This window comes from Ictidomys tridecemlineatus, chromosome 8 (genome assembly GCF_052094955.1).
Source record: "Ictidomys tridecemlineatus isolate mIctTri1 chromosome 8, mIctTri1.hap1, whole genome shotgun sequence".
In the NCBI taxonomy this organism is placed as follows: Eukaryota; Metazoa; Chordata; class Mammalia; order Rodentia; family Sciuridae; genus Ictidomys; species Ictidomys tridecemlineatus.
The window spans coordinates 123,247,640-123,266,427 of record NC_135484.1 but is presented as its reverse complement, the minus strand read 5'-3'; the positions used below and the strand labels follow the sequence as shown (position 1 = coordinate 123,266,427).

General features: G+C 48.4%; 1 protein-coding gene and 1 long non-coding RNA gene across 2 annotated transcripts; both read right to left on the bottom strand.

Moving 5' to 3' along the window:
* Positions 1-3,715: 3,715 nt before the first annotated feature.
* On the bottom strand, positions 3,716-6,115 carry LOC144366289 (uncharacterized). Its single transcript, XR_013425308.1, has 2 exons — positions 6,000-6,115; positions 3,716-4,078 (listed from the first exon to the last, which is right to left on the bottom strand). It is a non-coding gene; the product is annotated as an uncharacterized LOC144366289 (long non-coding RNA).
* An 872-nt stretch (positions 6,116-6,987) lies between these two features.
* LOC144366288 (uncharacterized) lies at positions 6,988-15,186 on the bottom strand. Its single transcript, XM_078020372.1, has 8 exons — positions 13,729-15,186; positions 12,036-12,244; positions 11,594-11,799; positions 10,407-10,521; positions 8,984-9,099; positions 8,587-8,817; positions 7,664-7,778; positions 6,988-7,469 (listed from the first exon to the last, which is right to left on the bottom strand). The coding sequence occupies exons 1-8, from the start codon at positions 14,103-14,105 to the stop codon at positions 7,309-7,311; spliced, it is 1,530 nt and encodes a 509-aa protein (XP_077876498.1). The 5' UTR covers positions 14,106-15,186; the 3' UTR covers positions 6,988-7,308.
* Positions 15,187-18,788: the final 3,602 nt, after the last annotated feature.

The following is an 18,788-nucleotide window of genomic DNA, read 5'->3' as shown; positions in this document are numbered from 1 at the left end:
TTCCACACTGTCTCGATGACTGTGCACTTAGAGCGAGACTTGGAGTTAGATGGCATTAGTCCTCCACTGTCCTCTTTTTCAGTGTTATTTGGCTGCTATGGCTTTGGCCTTCCTGTGTCAGCTTTAGCACGACTTTCCAGGGCTTTGGTTGAGATTGCATTGCACCTACAGATGGAATGAAAAAAAGAAGAGATAAACAAAACTTCAATACTGAGTCTTCCACATGAACATGAAAGATCTCTCCATCTACTGAGACTTTTTTCATTTCTTTTATCACAATTTTGTAGTTTTCCTTGTATAGAACTCATATATATTTGATTAGATTTATGTGTAAGTATTCTGTTTATTGAGTGCTAACATAAATACTGTTTTTATTTTTATATTTCTACGATCATAGATGAGATATTGAAAAAGCAGTTGACTTTTGTATATTAATCTTGTATTCTGCCACTTCAGTACAATCACTTATTAATTTCAGAAGTGTGTGTGTGTGTGTGTGTGTGTGTGTGTGTGTGTGTTCAGTTTTGGGGATTTTCCACCTAGATGCTCACATCATTTCTAAATGAAAACATCCTTATATCTTCCCAACGTACACATTGGCTTCCTTTTCTTGTCTTGTTGCCTCAGCAGAGATCGCTAGTTCAATTCTGAACATGAGTGATGGGACGGGACCTCCTTGCTTCTTCCTGATCTTCTCATCACCAACTTGGTGTTAGCTGTGGGCTTGTTGTACATGGGCTTTCTCAAGTTGAGGAAGTTCCTCTCTATTCCTAATTTGCTGAGAGTTTTTTTCTTTTTCTTTCTATGAGTGGTTTTGAGTCATCAGGTCCCTTCTCTGCACCTGTGGAGGGGACGATGCTCATATGGTAGGTTCGGTTCACTGAGCCGGCCCTGTGGGTCTGGAGTCAATCCCACGTGGTCGTGGTTTAGACTTCCTTCTACACGTTGTGAGATCTGGTTTGCTGATACTTTGTCGGGGAGTTTTACGTACATGTTTTAGCAGCTTCCTTTTCTTGGAAGGTCCTTGGTTTTGATACCAGGCGGTTGCTTCACAAAATGAATCCTTCTTGCATTTCCTGGAGGAGATTGTGGGGAGCTGGTATCATTTTCTCCTTAATTATTTGATGGGATTTGCTAGCGAAGTGTCTGAGACTGGGTTGGAATTATTGGTTCCACTTCTTTAATAACTCTGTTTGGATATGTATTTTTGTGTGAGCCGTGGTGGACTGTGTTGGAAAACAGGTCCATTTCACCCAGACCATCAACTTCCTGGTGTGCAGTGATCGTCATGGCCTTTATCATCTTTCACTGCGCGTGCTCCAGAACTGACCGCCCTCTTTTACTGGTGACTTAATGACCCGTGTCTGTCTTCAACTGGTTCCTTTAGAATGAAGAGTACCCCTTCAGAGATCAGCAGCGACCCAAGTCACAGGTCCTGGGCTGCTTGGCACGGCCAGAGGCCATACAAAGATCTATAAGCAAGTGGCAAGGGGGTGCATATGGGAGGACATATGGACCCTGGGCACCATGTGGGTCTGGTGAAACTTTGCATCTGGTCAACGGCCACCTGTGTGAGTGCTTGGGAGGGCTGCCGGTGGGTAGGAAGGGGTTCAGAAAAGGGGTGCTTCAGAACTGGGGTTCCGACGTTGGCCAGGGTGGCACAGTGGGTCTCACGTCAAGACAAGACTGTCTGCCACGGCAGCGGGGGAGCAGGGGCCCATCTCACACCTCCTCTCCCTCTGTCGTCTTGGTCCGGTGGAGACTCTTGTGTGCTAATCCTGTATCTTGCCACCTTCCTGAATGTGTGTTTTTGTAGCCTCCCTAGGGTTTTCTGGGGGCTTATGACTTACAAATAGAGATAGTTGTGGTTCTCTCTTCCCAACCTGGAGACCCTTGTTTCTTTTTCTTGCACAGATACTTTGGCAGCCCCTCTGGTGGTGACGGTGAATAGGATGGTGAGAGTCTGACTTTTTTCTGAATTCAGGGGGAAACATTCAGTCTTTCACCACTAATTCTAATGTCATCTGTGGACTTTTGGTAGATTTCCTTTATCTGATTGAGGTAGTTTCCTTCTGTTTCTAGTTTCTTGAGTTTTTAGCCATGAAATGGGGTTGAACGATGTCAAGGGCTTTCCTTTGTGTATTGAAGTCACTGTGCTGTTCTGTCCCCCCTTCTGTTCAGTTGTGTCACGTTAATGACGCTCCATGTTCCCACATTAAGCCAAGCGCGTCTCCAGGGTGAGTCCACCCGTTCTGACTAGGCAACTCTCTGGTTTTTGTCATGATTTTGACTCCCAATTTTTTGCTTCTTGTTCTTAGGAGTAACTTGGAATCTGACCAGCTGAGAAGGTCCGTTCTCCAAAGTCTCACTGACATCCATTTGTCACACTTGTTTACCACATACAGTTGAAGTGCAGGTGCCCACATGAGTGAACTGTTTTAGATCAATGGCACAAAAGCTTCAATGTGAAAGCATGCCTGTCACCTGTAAGAAGCAGTTTTGCTTTCTTCTAGCTCACACAGGAAAAACACCATGTGCCCACTTACAACAAAGTTAGTCCTGCAAGTTAAAACTGCTTGCAGCAAATGGCTTCCATTCCCCACTTGCAGCCATCAGTGGTTGACAGATGGCACAGAGGCTTCAATGTGAAACTGTGAATGCCAATCATTACAAGTGCTTCTGACACTCTAGTTCAACCAGGGACAGCCTAAAGTGCTCAACGAGAACACACTTTGTTCCTGCAAGTGGAAGCAGCTTGCACGAACTGCTTCAGTTAGAAAATTCCAAGTTCTCAGCAACCACATTCAGAGCACAGTTCTGGCCCCATGGAAAATGGGTCCTACCAAGAGGATCCCGTACCTATGATCACCTTCATAAAGTAGCTTCCCAACTTCTGTGTGGAAGTGTGTTTCTCCTTGGCCCTTACACTGTTGTGGAGACCACTAGGAGTTCAGCTTTGTGCAGGATCATCTGACCTGGACTTTTTGCAAAACCTGTACAGCCCTCACACATGCTCAGATGCTACAGGACTTTTCAGACCAGTCCAGGCAATAGTAGGCATCCATTCATTGTCTGCAGTCTACAAATTCCTAGATGCATGGCATTCATTACCATCAAATGCAGAATTTTCATCAAAAACTATATATATATATATATATCATTCCAATCTGAATCAAGAAAATCGGAAATATCCTCAAATCCAAAGAGTGGATCCCCATTGTGATGCTACCAGTGGAAAATTCCACAGCTGACCTCATGGGATGGTTCACAGTCAAAACACAGCTGCATGAAAAATATTACATGACATGACCTCCCTGCTATGTGAAAAGTGGCATGTGAAGTACACATGTATGTCTTCCTCAGACATGGGTTCATTTGCAAGATACCTTGGGCAATTAAAAATACCCCAAAATAGGAGAAATCAGAACCACGTCTCCAAAGTATTTCAGCAGGGACCAACTCCATCTGTCTATCTATCTCTCAGTGAGTGTGTGCGCTCTTGTGTGTGTTTGTGTGTTTTTGTTTGTGTTTGTACCATGATAGCTGATACTTCTTTGCCCTTATTGGAAAACTGACTCAGATAATGCCATCTGCCAAACTCCTAAATACCGAAGTTCTTGCTGATAGAATGAAACATTCCTTCCTGTTGGTTTGGATGTGTCCGTTAGGAAACACTGCTACATTTAGTATACTCAAATCATCAGAGTAGATTAGGTAACAAAAACATATATATTTTAAAATAATAATATATTAATGGAAACAAAAAATACAGGATAGAGTAACAACTGTGTTACTAACAAGGTCAAAGACAATGGCAAACTATAGATTCAAACTTTGAAGCAAATAGTAATCAATGTAAATATTCCTGGGCTGCCTCAGTGCCGCCCAGGCACACAGCAGCAAATTTTTGCAAGCATCCTCAGGAGGGCTGGAGCCTTCTTTGCAGGACGAGAGGGAGGTTGAGGCTGGATCCATTCATCATTCTTTTGGGAGAGGCTCCTTTTCCTCAGCACGAAGTTGGATTTTTTGTGAGGATTCTTGGCATAAAATACGTTGGCCTGCGCTGGAATCCTCAGCTCTGGGGAGAGAGGGGTGTACAAAAAGAAGGTGGCACTCAGGAGGTGCTCCCTAGGACACCCCAACATCTGAGAGCCTGTGCCAGAAAAGGCCAGAGCCACACACCTGAGAGCTCTCCAATTCAGCACCAATACCAACAAGACAGCCTCCACAGTCCTCCCTGAGGAATAACTAGGCAGAGCACTTCAACACACCTAATGTCTGTCCTACCAAAGGCTTTGGAATCCAGAACATCTCAGGTCCTCTTGCATCTGCCAAAGCACACCACTAGATTTACATCTGAAATCTCCCACAAAAGGCTTCTGTGCCGAAGATTCAGTCCCCACATGAGCCATCTTCATAGGTGGGTTTGGAGGGAAGCATTGAATGGTGAGTGCTCTGATGTCAACATGAAATTCTCATTCAAGATGAATACACTACTGGGAGGTGGGAGGGACTGGAAGAAAGGTTGAGCATGGTTGGAGGAAGACCTAAACAGGGTTGCGCCCTGGGCAACAGTACCTTGTTCCTGTTGGCTCCACTGAATCCTCATTCTCCAAGTAGAGGTCCTCCTCCTCCTCTCCATCTTTCTCTCTCTCCCTCTCTGCCACCCTCGTTCTCTCTCTCCCAGTCTATGCCTTTGTGGCAAGGGCTGAGGAGCTCTCCACTGCCACACACTAGAGCTTTATGGACAGCCTCAGTGCACAACCAAAGAGAAAGCTATGAAACCCAGAGAAAAGGCCTAGGATTCCTCCTCTGAGTTATTTTCCTCAAGTATGGCCACAGTGAGGACAGGCTGACCAGCACGGATACCACATTAGAGCCATGCTTCTGTGTTGGTGGAGCCTGCCTCCATGTGAACCAGGCTTCTGAGAATGGAGGCCACATTCCAAATGCTGCCCTACTGAGAACAATGGTTCCAAAGACCAGCAAAGGGACTGCTTCCCTCCAACATGGTGTATGGCCCAGTGGTGCCATGACCCCGAGTGGGGGAATACAACAGCCCGCTTCTCCTTCCTCTGAACACCTCTTTCCTGTCACCCTCCTCTAACCTAGAGCCTGTTATCCATCCCTTCTGGGTTGGATGTGGGGATCTCTGCTATGAATTTCTTAGGCTACCAAGGCCCCACACAGACTTCCTCTTCCATAGACTCTACTAACCTAACAGAAGGTTAAGATAGGAGACAAGTGATCCTAGAACTCATTGGGATGGTGGTCTTCAGTGTACATAGGCTGGGATAATGGATGCTGTGGTGTTTGGCTCACAAAAACCAACCAACCAACCAACAAAAAAGCACTGGCATTATTATCAGATGAGCTCTGTGGCTACGTGCTCAGGAAGCCCTCATCTGACTTTAGTTAGGGATCACAACCCGGCTATTGTGATCACTCCTTGGCAAGTGGACTCAGGTGCGGAAGACCATGGAATTTATGCAAAAACAAATGATTCAGGCTGTCTCCCAGGCTGTGTTTTCTTCCCAATTTCATCCTGTTACTGCTTGCTAGAATCCTGGCAATGCTCTGCCCAGGCAGTGGATTTCTGGTCACACAGAAGGCTTTCAATAGTACTGCTTCAGTCCACAAAATGCCAGTTCCATCGTTAGCCCATGCATTCCCACGTTTCTTTGAAACCACTCCTATCCCAGACCATGAAAGTATACTGCTCCTGGAAAGAGGCTTTCCTCCTCACTCCTCAATGATGTCAGCTTTGTATGCTTGTTTATGTCCTGGGCAGGTCACCTGGTGGGGAGCCGCAATATCCACTGGGGTACACTATTAGACCTCAAGAACTTCCATCAGCAGAAGTGCAGTTGTCTTTGTGCAAGAACCCAACACACCCTGTTGGAGTATTCTTGGGGATAAGAGACTACTCTTTGGTGCTAAGAGTTGACCTGAGTCCACATCCTGACCCTTACTCTCTGCCATTTGATTGTCTCACTTACTCTGACGGTGAGAGATGATTTGGCCCAGCTCATAATCCTCCGGTTTCTCCTGAGTAAGCAAGTGTAGGTCGAGGGCGCTGCAGATGACGACAGGAGCCCTATCCTGGCAGGTCACCTGGAGCAGCATGGGAGACAGGCCTTCAGGAAATGGGCCTTGAAGTGACTACTCAAGGGCAGTGGGCAGGGTCATTCTGGAGGCACCTCCACTCTAAATACAAGGGCAACATCCATGACCCTACTACCTGAGGGTGACCTCCTGCGCATCGTGTAGGCTCTTCCCATAGGCTACTAGCCCAATCCTTGTACATAGGACTTCCTGGGCTTGCCATTGCTCTTTGTGGAGCTGCACTCCTCTCGAAGTGAAAGGACTCAACTACTTGCATACAGATGCAATCTCATCCCACAAGTTGGGAGGAATGGGACAATAGCCTCCAAGATCCCAGGTCTGCCCGAGGATGCAGGCGGCATTGGGAATGGCCTAGGCACAAAACCTAGAGGCTTTGGTCTGGATTGCCAGGGCCAAAAACAGACCCAGGAACATGACCACACACAGGAGTGCTGAAACATAGCCAAAAGAGCTCCTGGCCTCCAGAGGCTCAGTGCTGGCTGGGATGTAGGAGGGCACCTCATCTGGCAAGGGTGGTCATTGGGTTACCTGGACATTTAGTGTGCTTGCTCCACATCCATATCGACTCTGCAGAGAGATTCTCTCAGCTCCTTGTTCAAGGAACATGCAGAACCTCACACTGCTGTCCTCCTCAATAGATGTCAGCATCCCATACAAGGGAACCTGCAACCTAGGTCCTATCCTATTCTCATCTGTCACCCATACCTGCCCCTGCCCTTCTGGACTGCATGCTACAACCTGACACACAGACTCCCTCAGACATGGCAGTGGACAAGCTGCTGCTCTCCCTCATCTCAGCTCCAGCCCTTCACACTGACCTCTCCTTTCTTGATTCCCCTCTATCCTCCTGATCATCCAGAAGCTCCAAATTTAAGAGGGCATGAGTAGTCTATGGTATTGGACCAGTGTCTGTTCCCCACCCAGGTGTAAGCACCAGGGGACACCCCTGCTCCCAGGCTTACCAAAACAGTCTTGGCCATCTTTGGACTTTGTGTTTCTAAGTGAACACGAATTAAGCAGGTGTCTCCCACCTGCTTGTGGGAAAGCGGCCTGGAGGACTTGCAGGTTGATTCTGAGAACTGTGGGGGATGGAACATCAACAAACCCAGAAACAGAAAGCCACCCCAGCCTGTCAGTTGGCTCTATGGGCTTCTAGCACATATGTCCAGGTGCTCAGGCTTCTTATATTCCCAGGTGGGAGTGGAATGGCAGCACAAGTACAGCTTGAATAAGGTAGGTGTTTACCTCCTTTCCCTTGACCTGGGGGCGTTTCCTCACGATGAAATATTTTATTCCCGGATTCATGGACAGACACACCAGTGAGTGGTCAGAGACCTTGATTTCTGCAGAGCAAAGTGGAGAGAATTGTTAGGTGGCACTCAAGGATTATACCACAAAACACCCACAACCCCTGAGAGTCTCTGCCAGGCCCACCACACTTTGGTATTTTGGGGACAAGGCCCACTTTCTCTTGGCTGTGAGTTATCCTGAGCCCACTGTGGATCATGTCTCCCCACTGTCTGATTTTCCTACTTACTCTCATCCTCAGACATCATACTCAGCAGCTCAAAGTTGTCCACATCCTCATGCTGCAACAAATTTTGGTCCAAGGCCCTGCGGATGAGGCTTGTCACCGTCTCCTGACAGGTCACCTGGATCAGGGTGGGACAAATGTCATCAGAGAATGGCTTTTAGAGGAGCTACCCAGAAGACTGTGGTCAAACATTCAGGAGAAAAAGAGGCAGATGCACTGAAAATTTTGGTCCTGACTGCCACTACACAAAACAGACTCAGATACAAGAGTGTGCACTTGAGTGCTTCATGAGAGCTTTGAAAGGCCCTGGCCTCTGGAAGCTCGGTGCGGGTCTGGTTGTAATGATGTACTGGACTCAGCACTGTCAGTCACTGAACATGTCTCCTCTGCAGCTGGACACCTGCAGCATTAGTGTGTCTACTGCACATCCATAGAAATTCTGCCCAGAACCCCTTTAGCTCCATATTTACATACATGCAAAGGCTAACATTCTGAAGCTTTGGCATGACCCCCCAGGTGATCCCGACCCCAAATTCCTACACCTAGTCATGCTAAGGAGGTTCTTTTCCCTGCCACCAGGAACACATTTCCTCCTACACATGTGACAAATCACTGCCACCTCCTCTGCTCCAACCTCACTCATTGAGAATACCAAGTTCTAGGCACTGCAGCCTACACCCTAGACATATCTCTGCCTTCATCTGTCCACAGCACTTCCGTCTGCACTTCTGGCCTGCAAATGCAAAACCCACAATACACAGGCCCACTCACCACTGGAGCTGGGCATGCTGATGCTCTCCCTCCTCAGGTCAAGCCCTTAAGACAGACCTCTCTCTTCTTTATTTCCCACCATAGCCCCAGGGTTGGCTGTGTCTCCTGCCTTCCGCTGTGTGGACACCCAGAGGCAGCCCTGCTGTCGGGCTTACCAGGATGCACTTTGTCTCCCTCAGGCTCTGTCCCTCTAGGAGGACGTGAACAAAGTGGCTGTCTTCCACCTGCTCGCTGGAGTGAAGCAGTGAGGAGCTGCTACTGGTGACTTTTCTCATGCAGCACTCATTGCTTTGGGTGGCCTGGGGCAATGATCCTGCAGCCACTGTAGAGCTGCTGCTCACAGCTGCTGGGGTCCTGGATGCCACTGCCACAGAAGGCTCCAAGAACTGTGGGGGATGACAACATCAGCAAAGCCCAGCAACTGCACCCCACCCAGCCTGGCAGTTGGTTCTGTGGGCATTCTACAACATCCATTTAGAACCTGAGGTTCTTGACCCCTTGGAGGATGTGGAGTAGCACCAGGAGTAAAGACTGAAGAAGGTGGCTGTTTACCTCATTTGGCTTGACCGTCAACGACTTGCTGGCAGCTGTTTCCCGAAGAATAAAGTTATAATCCACTCCTCCATCCAGGTCGTAATATACTTTCCCATCAGCAGGGATCCTCAGCTCTGGAGAGGCAGGGGCAGAGGCATGGTAGGTGACAATCAAGGAATATACTACCCAACATCCCCCACAACTGAGAACCTCTGCCAGCTCAGGTCTCACACACAGACCTGAGAGCCCCCGAATCCAGCTACTGTTCCACCAAAGACTCCCCACTGATTCCTCCCTGAGGACCCTCTATGCACAGGAGGTCCCCTACAGGAACACCTTTCAAGGAAATAGCCCCTTGTACCCCAGACCCTCTTAGTTCATGTTGGACCCACCAAAGACAAACAGCTAGACTTTGTATCTGGATTGGTCCCCAAAGACTCATGTGTTCAAGGTTTTCTCCCCACTGCAGCAATGATCACAGGTGGGTTTGGGGAAAAGCACTTGATGGTGGGTGCCTCCACCTTGCCAGTGGATTCATCCACTCATACAAAGCTACACTAATTTGAGGGTGTGGTTTGCAGGTGTGTTGAGCGTGGGTGGAGGATGTCCACAGCAGGGCTGTGCCATCCAGAGCAATATATTTCTCTTGAGTTCCCCACTTCTGCATTTCCTCCTCATGAGTATAATTCTCATTCACATTTTTAATCAATTTATTGTTATACTTCTTGTTTGGCTTGTGTTTCTCCTTCTTGTTCTTGTTCTTCTTCATCTTCTCCTCATGCTTCTTCTAATAGTCATCTTGACCTTCTTATTCATGGTCTCTTCCTTCAACTTATTTTTATTTTTCTATTCCTCCTTCTCCTCCTCCTCGTCCTCCTCCTCGTCCTCCTCTTCCTCCCCCTCCTCATCCTCCTCCTCCTCCTTCTTCTTTCCTCCCTCCTTCCCCCCTCTCTCTCTCCAAGAAGGGTTTACAAGCTGTGAAGGGTTCTATTCTACCACACACTTCTCTCTAGAAATGGCCTCTGGTCCTAAGTGGACTCAGTTTGCAAGGAATAGAAAGATTGGAAGCCAGAAATGATTGTTCATTGAACTGCTTTTCTCATGTACTCGTCTAGGTCAGGAAAGGCTGCCAAAGTAGGTATCTTGTGGTTGTCTGTCTTCTTTAACACAAGACAAAGAAGCCTGTGTTCTTGGCCCCTTGTGGATAATAGCTTTGCAATGCCTCCTCAGGCCAAGGAAAGAACACATGATAGGCAGGTCCACAGCCCCTGGAGAACATGAAGAACCTGCAGATTTATGCCCCATCATTACACTTTGTTTTGTGCACAAGTCCCACCATACTCTTCCTGGGCATTGGGTCAATGCACACTGTGTTTTGGCTCCCAGTTATCCTGAGCCCACTGTGACTCACTGCTCCCTACCCTCTGATGGTTCCACTTACTCTGATGGTTCGAGACAATTTGCAGAAGTTCGTAGTTTTCAGGATCCTCCTGCTGGAGCAAGTGTGCATCTAATGCCCTGCGGATGATGACTTGAGTGCTGTCCTGGCAGGTCACCTGAGCAGGGTTGGAGAAAGCTCATCAGAGAGGGAATTTGGAAGTAGCTACCCAGAGGACAGTGCTCAAGGACAATCAGAGACAAGAGAGCTCTCAACACAAGGGCACCATCTTGTTACCCTGCTACCTGAGGCCTTCATGTGATCATGTGGGGTCTTCCTATGAGCCTCTAGTCCAATCTTGGTACAAGAGTTTGCTTCAATTTGCTATGCCCTACAGGGACAAGGGAATAAGGACCAAAAGGCTTTGTACAGACACACTCTACTCCCATCAAGATGGGAGGAATGGTCCAGTGGATTTCCATATCCCTGCTCTGGTCTGGGATGCAGTTGCATTTTTGTGTGGACCAGGCACAAACCCTAGGTGTTTTGGTCCTGACAGCCAGGGCACAACACACACTAGGACTCTTTAATGATAGGCATGGAAGCTGCTGGGCTCGAGAGTGTCAGTGCTTGCTGGGGTGTCAGGAGGTTTGGACTCAGCAGGTGCCGTGGTTCAACATGGTTCCCCTGGAGGTGGACACCAGAGTCTCATGATGGATACTCCACACCCAGGAAAATTCTGCAGAGAGAGCCGCTAAATCTCTATTCACATACATGCAAACTAGGACACTAATGGGCCCCTCCTAGTCCCCCAGTTGTCTGTGACCCACACCTACCCACCCTAATCATTCTACAATGGCTCCCTTCCCTTCAACCAGCAACATATCCCCTCCCACACACAAGAAAATGACTGCCAACTCCTCTGCTTCAACCTCCACGGTTCAATATACTCCTCCTCAATACCAAGATCAGTAGAGGATGGCCTGTACCCTCGATATTTCTCTGACCTCCTCTGAACCCAGCACTCACTCCTGCACTTCTGACCTGCACACCCCAAAACACTCAGGCCCACTCGCACCCAGACCTGGCATGCTGCTGCTCTCCCGCCTCCCTCTTCCTCATTTTATGCTCTCCTTCCTGACCTTCCAGAAGCTCTAGTTCAAGAAGACAGGCCTAGTCCAAGGTGTTTGCTGTGGACTCGGTCTTCCCCACTGTGGGCTCCCAGGAGACTCCCCTGCTCGAAGACTCACCAGGATGCTCCTATACTGTGTTGTCCTTTCATTTTCCAGGTAGACGTGAATGAGGCACCTGCCTCTCACCCGCCTGTTGTACTGGGGCTGTGGGGAGTACCGAGTGGAGACCCCTGATGTCCTGGACTCTGCCTCTGCCCCTTCCCTGGAAGAAGGCTCTGGCTCTGGGGTTGGCTGAGGAGCCGTGACAGAAACTGAGCTTGTAGCTAGAGGAGAAAAGATGCCAACATGACTGCCTTGCCCTGACCTTCCCACAGACAGACAATACCCCTGCTGCCAGGAAGAACTCAGGCCCTTAGCCCACACAGGACCTCTTTGCAGACTGGGGTCACTTCCTGAATGGACAAAGGCTTATCCTAATTTCCAGCCCAACACCAGGCATACAGACTCCCTGCAGTGGGACAAGAGTCAGACCTCTCCTCATATACCCTTAGGTACTCACCCCGGTCCGCCTGGCTCTCAGGCGCTGCCTGGCTTGATATGCCATCTTCAGTTGTGGCCAGGAGGTGGTATGTTTGATGCTCCAGGTACAAACCAACCAGCAAGAGCCCCATATATGGCAGCAGCTGCTGCAGACTCAGAGAGCCTGGAGGCTGATGGGAAGCCTCGGTGTAGAAGTTAATCCAGGTCCCCAGGAAGGAAGGTGAGGCACTGTGGGGAGGCAGGTGTGGAGTCAGCAAAACCCTGGCCTTGCCTTCGCCATGGCCTCCAGAGAAAACCTCTGACCCTACACTTCTGAACTGTCCCTGGTTCTGAACACACCAGTCCACCTCAGACCAGACACAGTGGCTGTACAGGCAGGGACAGGACAGGTTGCCACAGGCAAAGAACCTTCAACGAAGGAGCGTTAGATCCATGATATGACCAGCTCTCCCCTCCTCTGGGCAGGCCTGACACTCTTCTTCCTCTTGGCTACGTGCTCTCCAACCTGGAATGCACCTTCCAGGAGTCTCTGTCCTCCTGCCCACTCTTCTCAGGGCTCAAGAGACACCTCCTCCCCTGGCGTGGGCTGCAATGCTACCTCATTCTCTGTGAGCTCTCACTGAGTCCCCCTGAGTAGCGGTGGACCTCTATTTTCCCATGAGTGCAGACCACATCTCTGTGGCCCTGGGGGAGAACAGGGAGGTGTGGTGTGGGGGGATCCATTGTCCCAGGGGCTTCCCCAGTGGACCATGACTACCTACAACTCCCCGCCTTACCCCTCCTACTGTTGAAGCCCCACACCTTACACTGCAGGCAGAACACAGAATTGGGGAGAGCAGTCTTTCCTCAGCCTTCCCAAGTCAAATCACCTTGCAGGTCCCTATTCTGGAAACAGGAGCCCACCCTCTTGACCCCAAGCCCATTCTATGTTGAAGTTGGTCCAGGGGTCCACCATAGTCACTTAAGAGGACAACGTGAAGTTATGCCTCATGGAGTCAGGGATGCAGTCACATGTAGGATATGTACTCATGGCACCTGCGGTTTTAGGCTGACCCCCATGAAAAGGGACACAATGGCGGTCATTTGCACTCCATTTTTCACTGAATTATGAAATGTGACTGGAAACGTGTTTTCACACAGTGGGTGCTTTCTCCATGTTCATCAGTGAATGAGCCCAAACTGCTGATTCCCACATCTCTCTGGGTGTGGGAGCTGCCATGTCCAAAGCCCCTGTCCAGCTATGTCCCAGCTAGAACGCTCTGTCCCACTATGTATACTAACATGTATTTATTAACCCAAAAGTGCTTTTCCCAAGGCCCGAGTTTTGAGACGCTTCTGGCACAGATCTACGTTCTTCAAGAAGCCAATATCACACCAGAAAGACCACCTGGCCTCGCTGAGTCCACCTGGGAATGAGCTCAGTGCACACCATTGAGCTGTGGTGCCAGGTGTGTGGGGACTGCTCCACAGACCTCTGTGGATCAGCTGGAGTCAGGATGGTTTCTCTGCCTAAGAGGGAAAGTTCACTCCCCTTGCAAGGCTGTGGCAGGCACCTCCAGGACTCGTCACATTCGGGGCTGAAATTCCACTATGAGTGTGGTCCTCTATCTCATTAGGTATCACAAACCTTTGGGTCCCTGAGAGGTACATGGCAGCCCCAAGACCCAGGCATGAGGGGGCTACACACTTGGGCTTGGTGGTCTGGTGCTTACCTTGGGAACAAGAGATCCAGCACCTGCTGGGTGGGGATGGAATCCCAGGAGATTAACCCCATGTTGCTGCTGAAATGTAGGTTCCTCCCACAAATGACAGGCACGAGCTCATTCCTAAGCTGGTCCTGCCTGTAAGGTTCAAGGCTCTGTACCCTGAAGGGCTCCTCCGTGTTCTGATCATTTTCACCCTGGGTTGGGACCAAGAATGGTGGGTTCAAAATGGAAATGGTGACAAACAGAAAAATGACTTGTGCCAATACACTAGAGTCAAAGCACAATGGGACAGTTCCCATCAGTACAAACACACACACACCACACACACACACACACACACACACACACACACACACACAGTCAGAATAGGAGTCCTGGGCCATTCATCAGGGATCAGACTAGAGGGCCTGCTGGGCTCACCTGCCCTGTGCTACTCACTGTTACTCTTGAGCTCCTCTGCGACAATTGCCAGAGGATCTGGCGTCTAAGTTGAAGCCTCATCCAGTGCATCCACAAAAGGGCTAGTTGGCCCCCCTGAGATTCCTGGGAGCCTGAGGCTCGGCATTGTTTGCAAGGACAGGGGAACATCCTTCTCACTCCAGTTTCTCCAACCAAATGAGCTCGGTCAGTTAAGTGGGTGCCTGGATACCAGGGTTCCATGTTCTGTTTGATCCATTGTCAAGGCAATGATGTCATTTCCTGTGCCCATACCTGAGCCTCTTTTCACATAAGATCACTTTCAAAAGCCCTATGGGCTGCTGATTTCTCCTCCATGCCTACCCATCTCAGGTGTGCATGTGTTCACCAACAAGTACCCAAATACCCCCACCAGCATCTGCCCTGCTTGGTGCCTCTAGAGTTCCAGCTTGGAGCCTTCAAAAATGCATTCACAACCAGTCCTTCCCTCTCAGCAGCCTTTGGACCCTGGTCCCATCATTGTGCAACTCATGGTGTGCCCAGTCTTTTCTAGAAAGTAGGGTAGCATCTAATCAGGGATTGGTGTCTCTGATTCATACATAGCATATGGTTTCTATGAAATCCAGTGAGGGAGCAGGAGTAACGAAGCTGATTGCACAGATGACCTCAGGGAATACTGACAGGCCAAATGAAAAATATGTTCCAGCTAACCATTGGTATTTGGGCTTCTCAGCCCAGTCCTGTTTTTAAAAAAGGTGCAGACGGGCAGTGTTCATTAAAAAAATGTCTACCATTTAAAAGTGGGTAATTTAAATGGCATCTAGTTACACATCTGCTAGAATGGTCTGGCAACATATGAATTTCATTCTAACAACAACAACAAAACATAGAAAAAAACATAGACATAAAGATAAAACCTTGTCTTCATCAGGATGCCTAGAAATAGGTTTTATTTGGCTCATGCAAATATCTTTCAATAGAACTTCTAATTTCTGAATGAACTCATTCAATTTTATAATGTCTGAAACCCTCTGTGAGCATGGGAAGCACTGCTGACAAGACACCAGAGGGCCAGAGCACTTGTGCCCCCTACAGGGGTATCTCTTGGCTATCACCAAAGACCGTTCCCCTCCCGGGGCAGCTGAGAGCAAGCTGGGCCTTGGAGCAAGGATTAGTGTTTAGGTATAGACTATGCAAGCAAAGGACAATGTCTTTAATAAAACTAAAATTAAAAAGTCACATTGAAAAATTTTTAAAAAGAAGAAGAAAATAAGGTCAAGTAGAGGAACAGGCAGAGGCATCCAGAGGAAGCCCATTTTCACAGGAGAAAATCCCCCAGTGAAAAGCATCAGAATAGATACCAAGAAAAATACCAACAAAAATAGTGTGCTCCCACTATGTATCTACTCCACATGCAAAAGTTAGAAAGCTAGATAATACAATCCTGGCCACAGGTAGAGCTATTCAGAAGAGCCACCTGGCAGTGCTTAGTCAAAGAAGTAAACATGCACACTTTGATCTAGAAATGCCACCTGTGTGTAAACCAGGTGGTGCTTAAGCAGTTTCACAAGGGGACATGCACAGGGAAATTTATCCTCAGGTTCCTTATAGAGTTGTCTGTGCTTACAGAAGGTTGAGGGCTGTCAGGGTGCCCACAATTGGGAAAGTGAAATGCTTAAAAGGTAATGGATGCCAACCTGGATATATTAATAGAAATCAATGAAAAACAATAGATTTACATGACAGTAAAATCCCTGAGTTCAAGTTCTTGCTAGCCTACCTACCAACAATCATGCTTGGTTAAGACACTGACATACTTCAAGGCAAAAAAAGGAGAAAATATAATGTCATTATTACTTTTCTTAAAAGCAAATAAGGAAATGGTAATATTTACCCAGCCATGACCTGTTATGCATAATATGTGAGATTATTGTGGACATGTTGGTAAATGATGATCTACTCAGATACGTTCCGTGACTCACCAAATGCAAAGGTCCATGAAGAATTACCGTCTCCACACATGAATTCATCGTCAAAAGCCTTGAGACAACAGGGGCTTCACAAAATGGCTTCTTGGCCAACTTGATGAGTGCGTCCTCGGACAATGCTTCCACCTGAAAGATGTCACCAACTTGTTCTCATTCACATTTCCACAGTGCCACAAAAAAGAAACAAAGTCTGATACTCTATTGAGTGAATCCTCAAGTGGACCAAACACCATACTTCCTTCCATATTTTAGAATTAACAAATGCAACTTCAACTCAATAACTTGCATTAGGCAACATGCAACCACAACCTTCCCCTGAGCCAGGGAAGCTGACCCCTCTCTGAATTCAGGAGGTCCTGGCCCCACCAGCGTAAACACGAAGTTGACACAAACCTGGCACTTTGATTCTGTGAATTATGGTCAGGACTGATGAGTCAGCTTTGTTGGGATAACTGCTAAAGGAGGACTGTGTATCCCTTAATTTTCTAGCTGATGGCCTCTGGAAAGAGCCATTTATCCTGGTTTAAGGCCTTACTTTTAACGTGTGCGGCCTATTCTCAGCCATAGTGGCCTCTTGTTTTCTTTACATTTAATGTTTCATAAAAGCAAATGGCTTTGAAGCCCCTGAGACAGGTGAATGTCCCTGTTAGCTGCCTGCATTTGGAATTTATCAAAGATCTTTACACGGAGACTCTTTTCTGTCAATTCCAATCTTGAATCACAGAAGTGCTCCTCACAGGGGAGGACACTAGGGTGGCCTCTCCATGCTGTCCCCTACCTGTGCGTATGGCAGGCTCCCTGGGGCACCTGAACACCTGGGGCAGCTGTGCAGGAGCTGGGAGGGGGAGCTGAAGCGGGGCTGGCAGGCTGGCTTGTTCACCCACTTTGTCTCCAAACTTAGGAAGCTAGACCTCTTATTTAAGGCTGCGATTTTTCCTGGGGACATCCTGGACCGAACCCTAACCACCTCCCTGCCCCCTGATTCTGCCTCAGCTTTCACCTGACCCAGGTGCTGCCCCCTAGGGGAGCCTGGGGAAGCTGCACCTCTCTCCCTCCTTGGTTCCTCTTGGGAAAGGAAGGCTGCACCAGGGTAGCAGAGGCAGATGAATTCCAGCTCTGCTAGAACCTTCCTGGGTGAGGAGTGGTGTGTGTTGGGGATGCTGAGAAATAAAGTCTCTCCGGTAGGGCCCTAAAGAGGATCGCACTCGTTTCGCTGAAATGCGGGTGACAGGGTCTCTCTCTCCCCCCAAGGCAGGATCTTTGTCTGGGTTTATGATGTCGTCATTCTAATCAACGCCATGTTAATTGCCCTGGATGAGAAGAACCCCTTCATCTCCTAGCCGAGTGGCTTTTCCTTTCTCTGTAGTTCTTGAGATCCTCCTGAAGTTGTACACGCATGAGCCCAGAGCCTATTTTGAAAGGAAGCAGTTCTGGAACTGGTGAGTGTGTGTCCTAGGGAGGGGACAGGGGACTTCCTGTCACAGTTCAGAGACATGGCTGCAGGTCTCCAAGCTCCACCTGTGTAGAGGCATCTTATAACGAGCTCTTGGAGGGGAACCCTCTGTGTGGGTAAAGGCCGAACTTCCCAAAGTCAATTTGAACTGTCTAATTAAAATGAGAACCACAGACCTTGACATCCTGGAGTTGGGAAGGATCTTTAAAAGAAGGAAGCCCAATATTTTTCTCTACTTTCTCACAATACTACTTTTTTTTAAAAAAATTTTTGTTCTTTTTAGTTATAAATGACAGTACAGTGTATTTGGACCTATACATACATGGAGTATAATCTCCCATTCTTGTGGTTGAACTTGGTGGTATGGAGTTCCACTGGTCGTGTATGCATATATGAACTTAGGAAAGTTACGTCCGATTCCTTCTACTGTCTTTCCCATTCCCAGCCCCTCCCTTCCCCTCACTCTGCCCTGTCCAACCTGGTGATCCACCCCTATCCCACCTATGGTCACTCACAATACTTCTGACACCAAGTGTGTGTTATTTTTTCTCACACCTACCAACTGTCCAACTCTCTGGTCGTCAATTTTGTGTCCTGCAATTCAATCAAATTTGGACACAATTTGTCCACAGTTAGCATCAAATACCACAGGTTGAGGGCTGAGCCAAGACTGAGGACAGTCCCCAAGACTGTCCTCTCTCCAGACACCAACTGCATGTCCACATTAACACCTGTGCTGCTGACTGATCGCTTATAAATCAGAGGTGACCAGAAAAACACTTCGGTTACTAGATTTCTGGTTGTTGTACAAGGGTACATCTCAGGTCAGCCAGACTGAGAGGTACAGGGTGCAGGAAAAGGGGTGTGCAGCTCCCATACCCTCTCCAGGTGCGCCCTTCCATGCCCCTCAGTAACCCAGAAGCTCCCCCAACACTATTGTTTTTTTTGTGGAGGCTTCGTTATGTGTGCATGACGGATTACACATTGGCCATTGGTCATCGACCCAATCTTCAGCCCCTCTGCCCTCCACAGAGGTAGGGGGCAAGGATGAGGGTGGGGCTGGAAGTTCTAGCTCTCTGATCCCCTGGTAGGTTCCCCTGTGGATTCACATCCCCATCCTGAGGGGCTTTCCCAGGACGACCTCATTAAGCTCAGGTGGGGTTGAAAAAGGGCTTGTGATGAATAGCAAAGGATGCTCCTTCCACCTC

Excerpts from the sequence above, each read along its gene's own strand:
- LOC144366288 (XM_078020372.1), bottom strand. The coding sequence starts at position 14,105 with ATGGCCCAGGACTCCTATTCTGACTGTGTGTGTGTGTGTGTGTGTGTG. Across the intron at positions 11,800-12,035 it reads TGAGAGCCAGGCGGACCGGG|CTACAAGCTCAGTTTCTGTC; the intron begins GTGAGTACCTAA and ends TTTCTCCTCTAG. Across the intron at positions 7,779-8,586 it reads GGGAGACAAAGTGCATCCTG|GTGACCTGTCAGGAGACGGT; the intron begins GTAAGCCCGACA and ends ACCCTGATCCAG.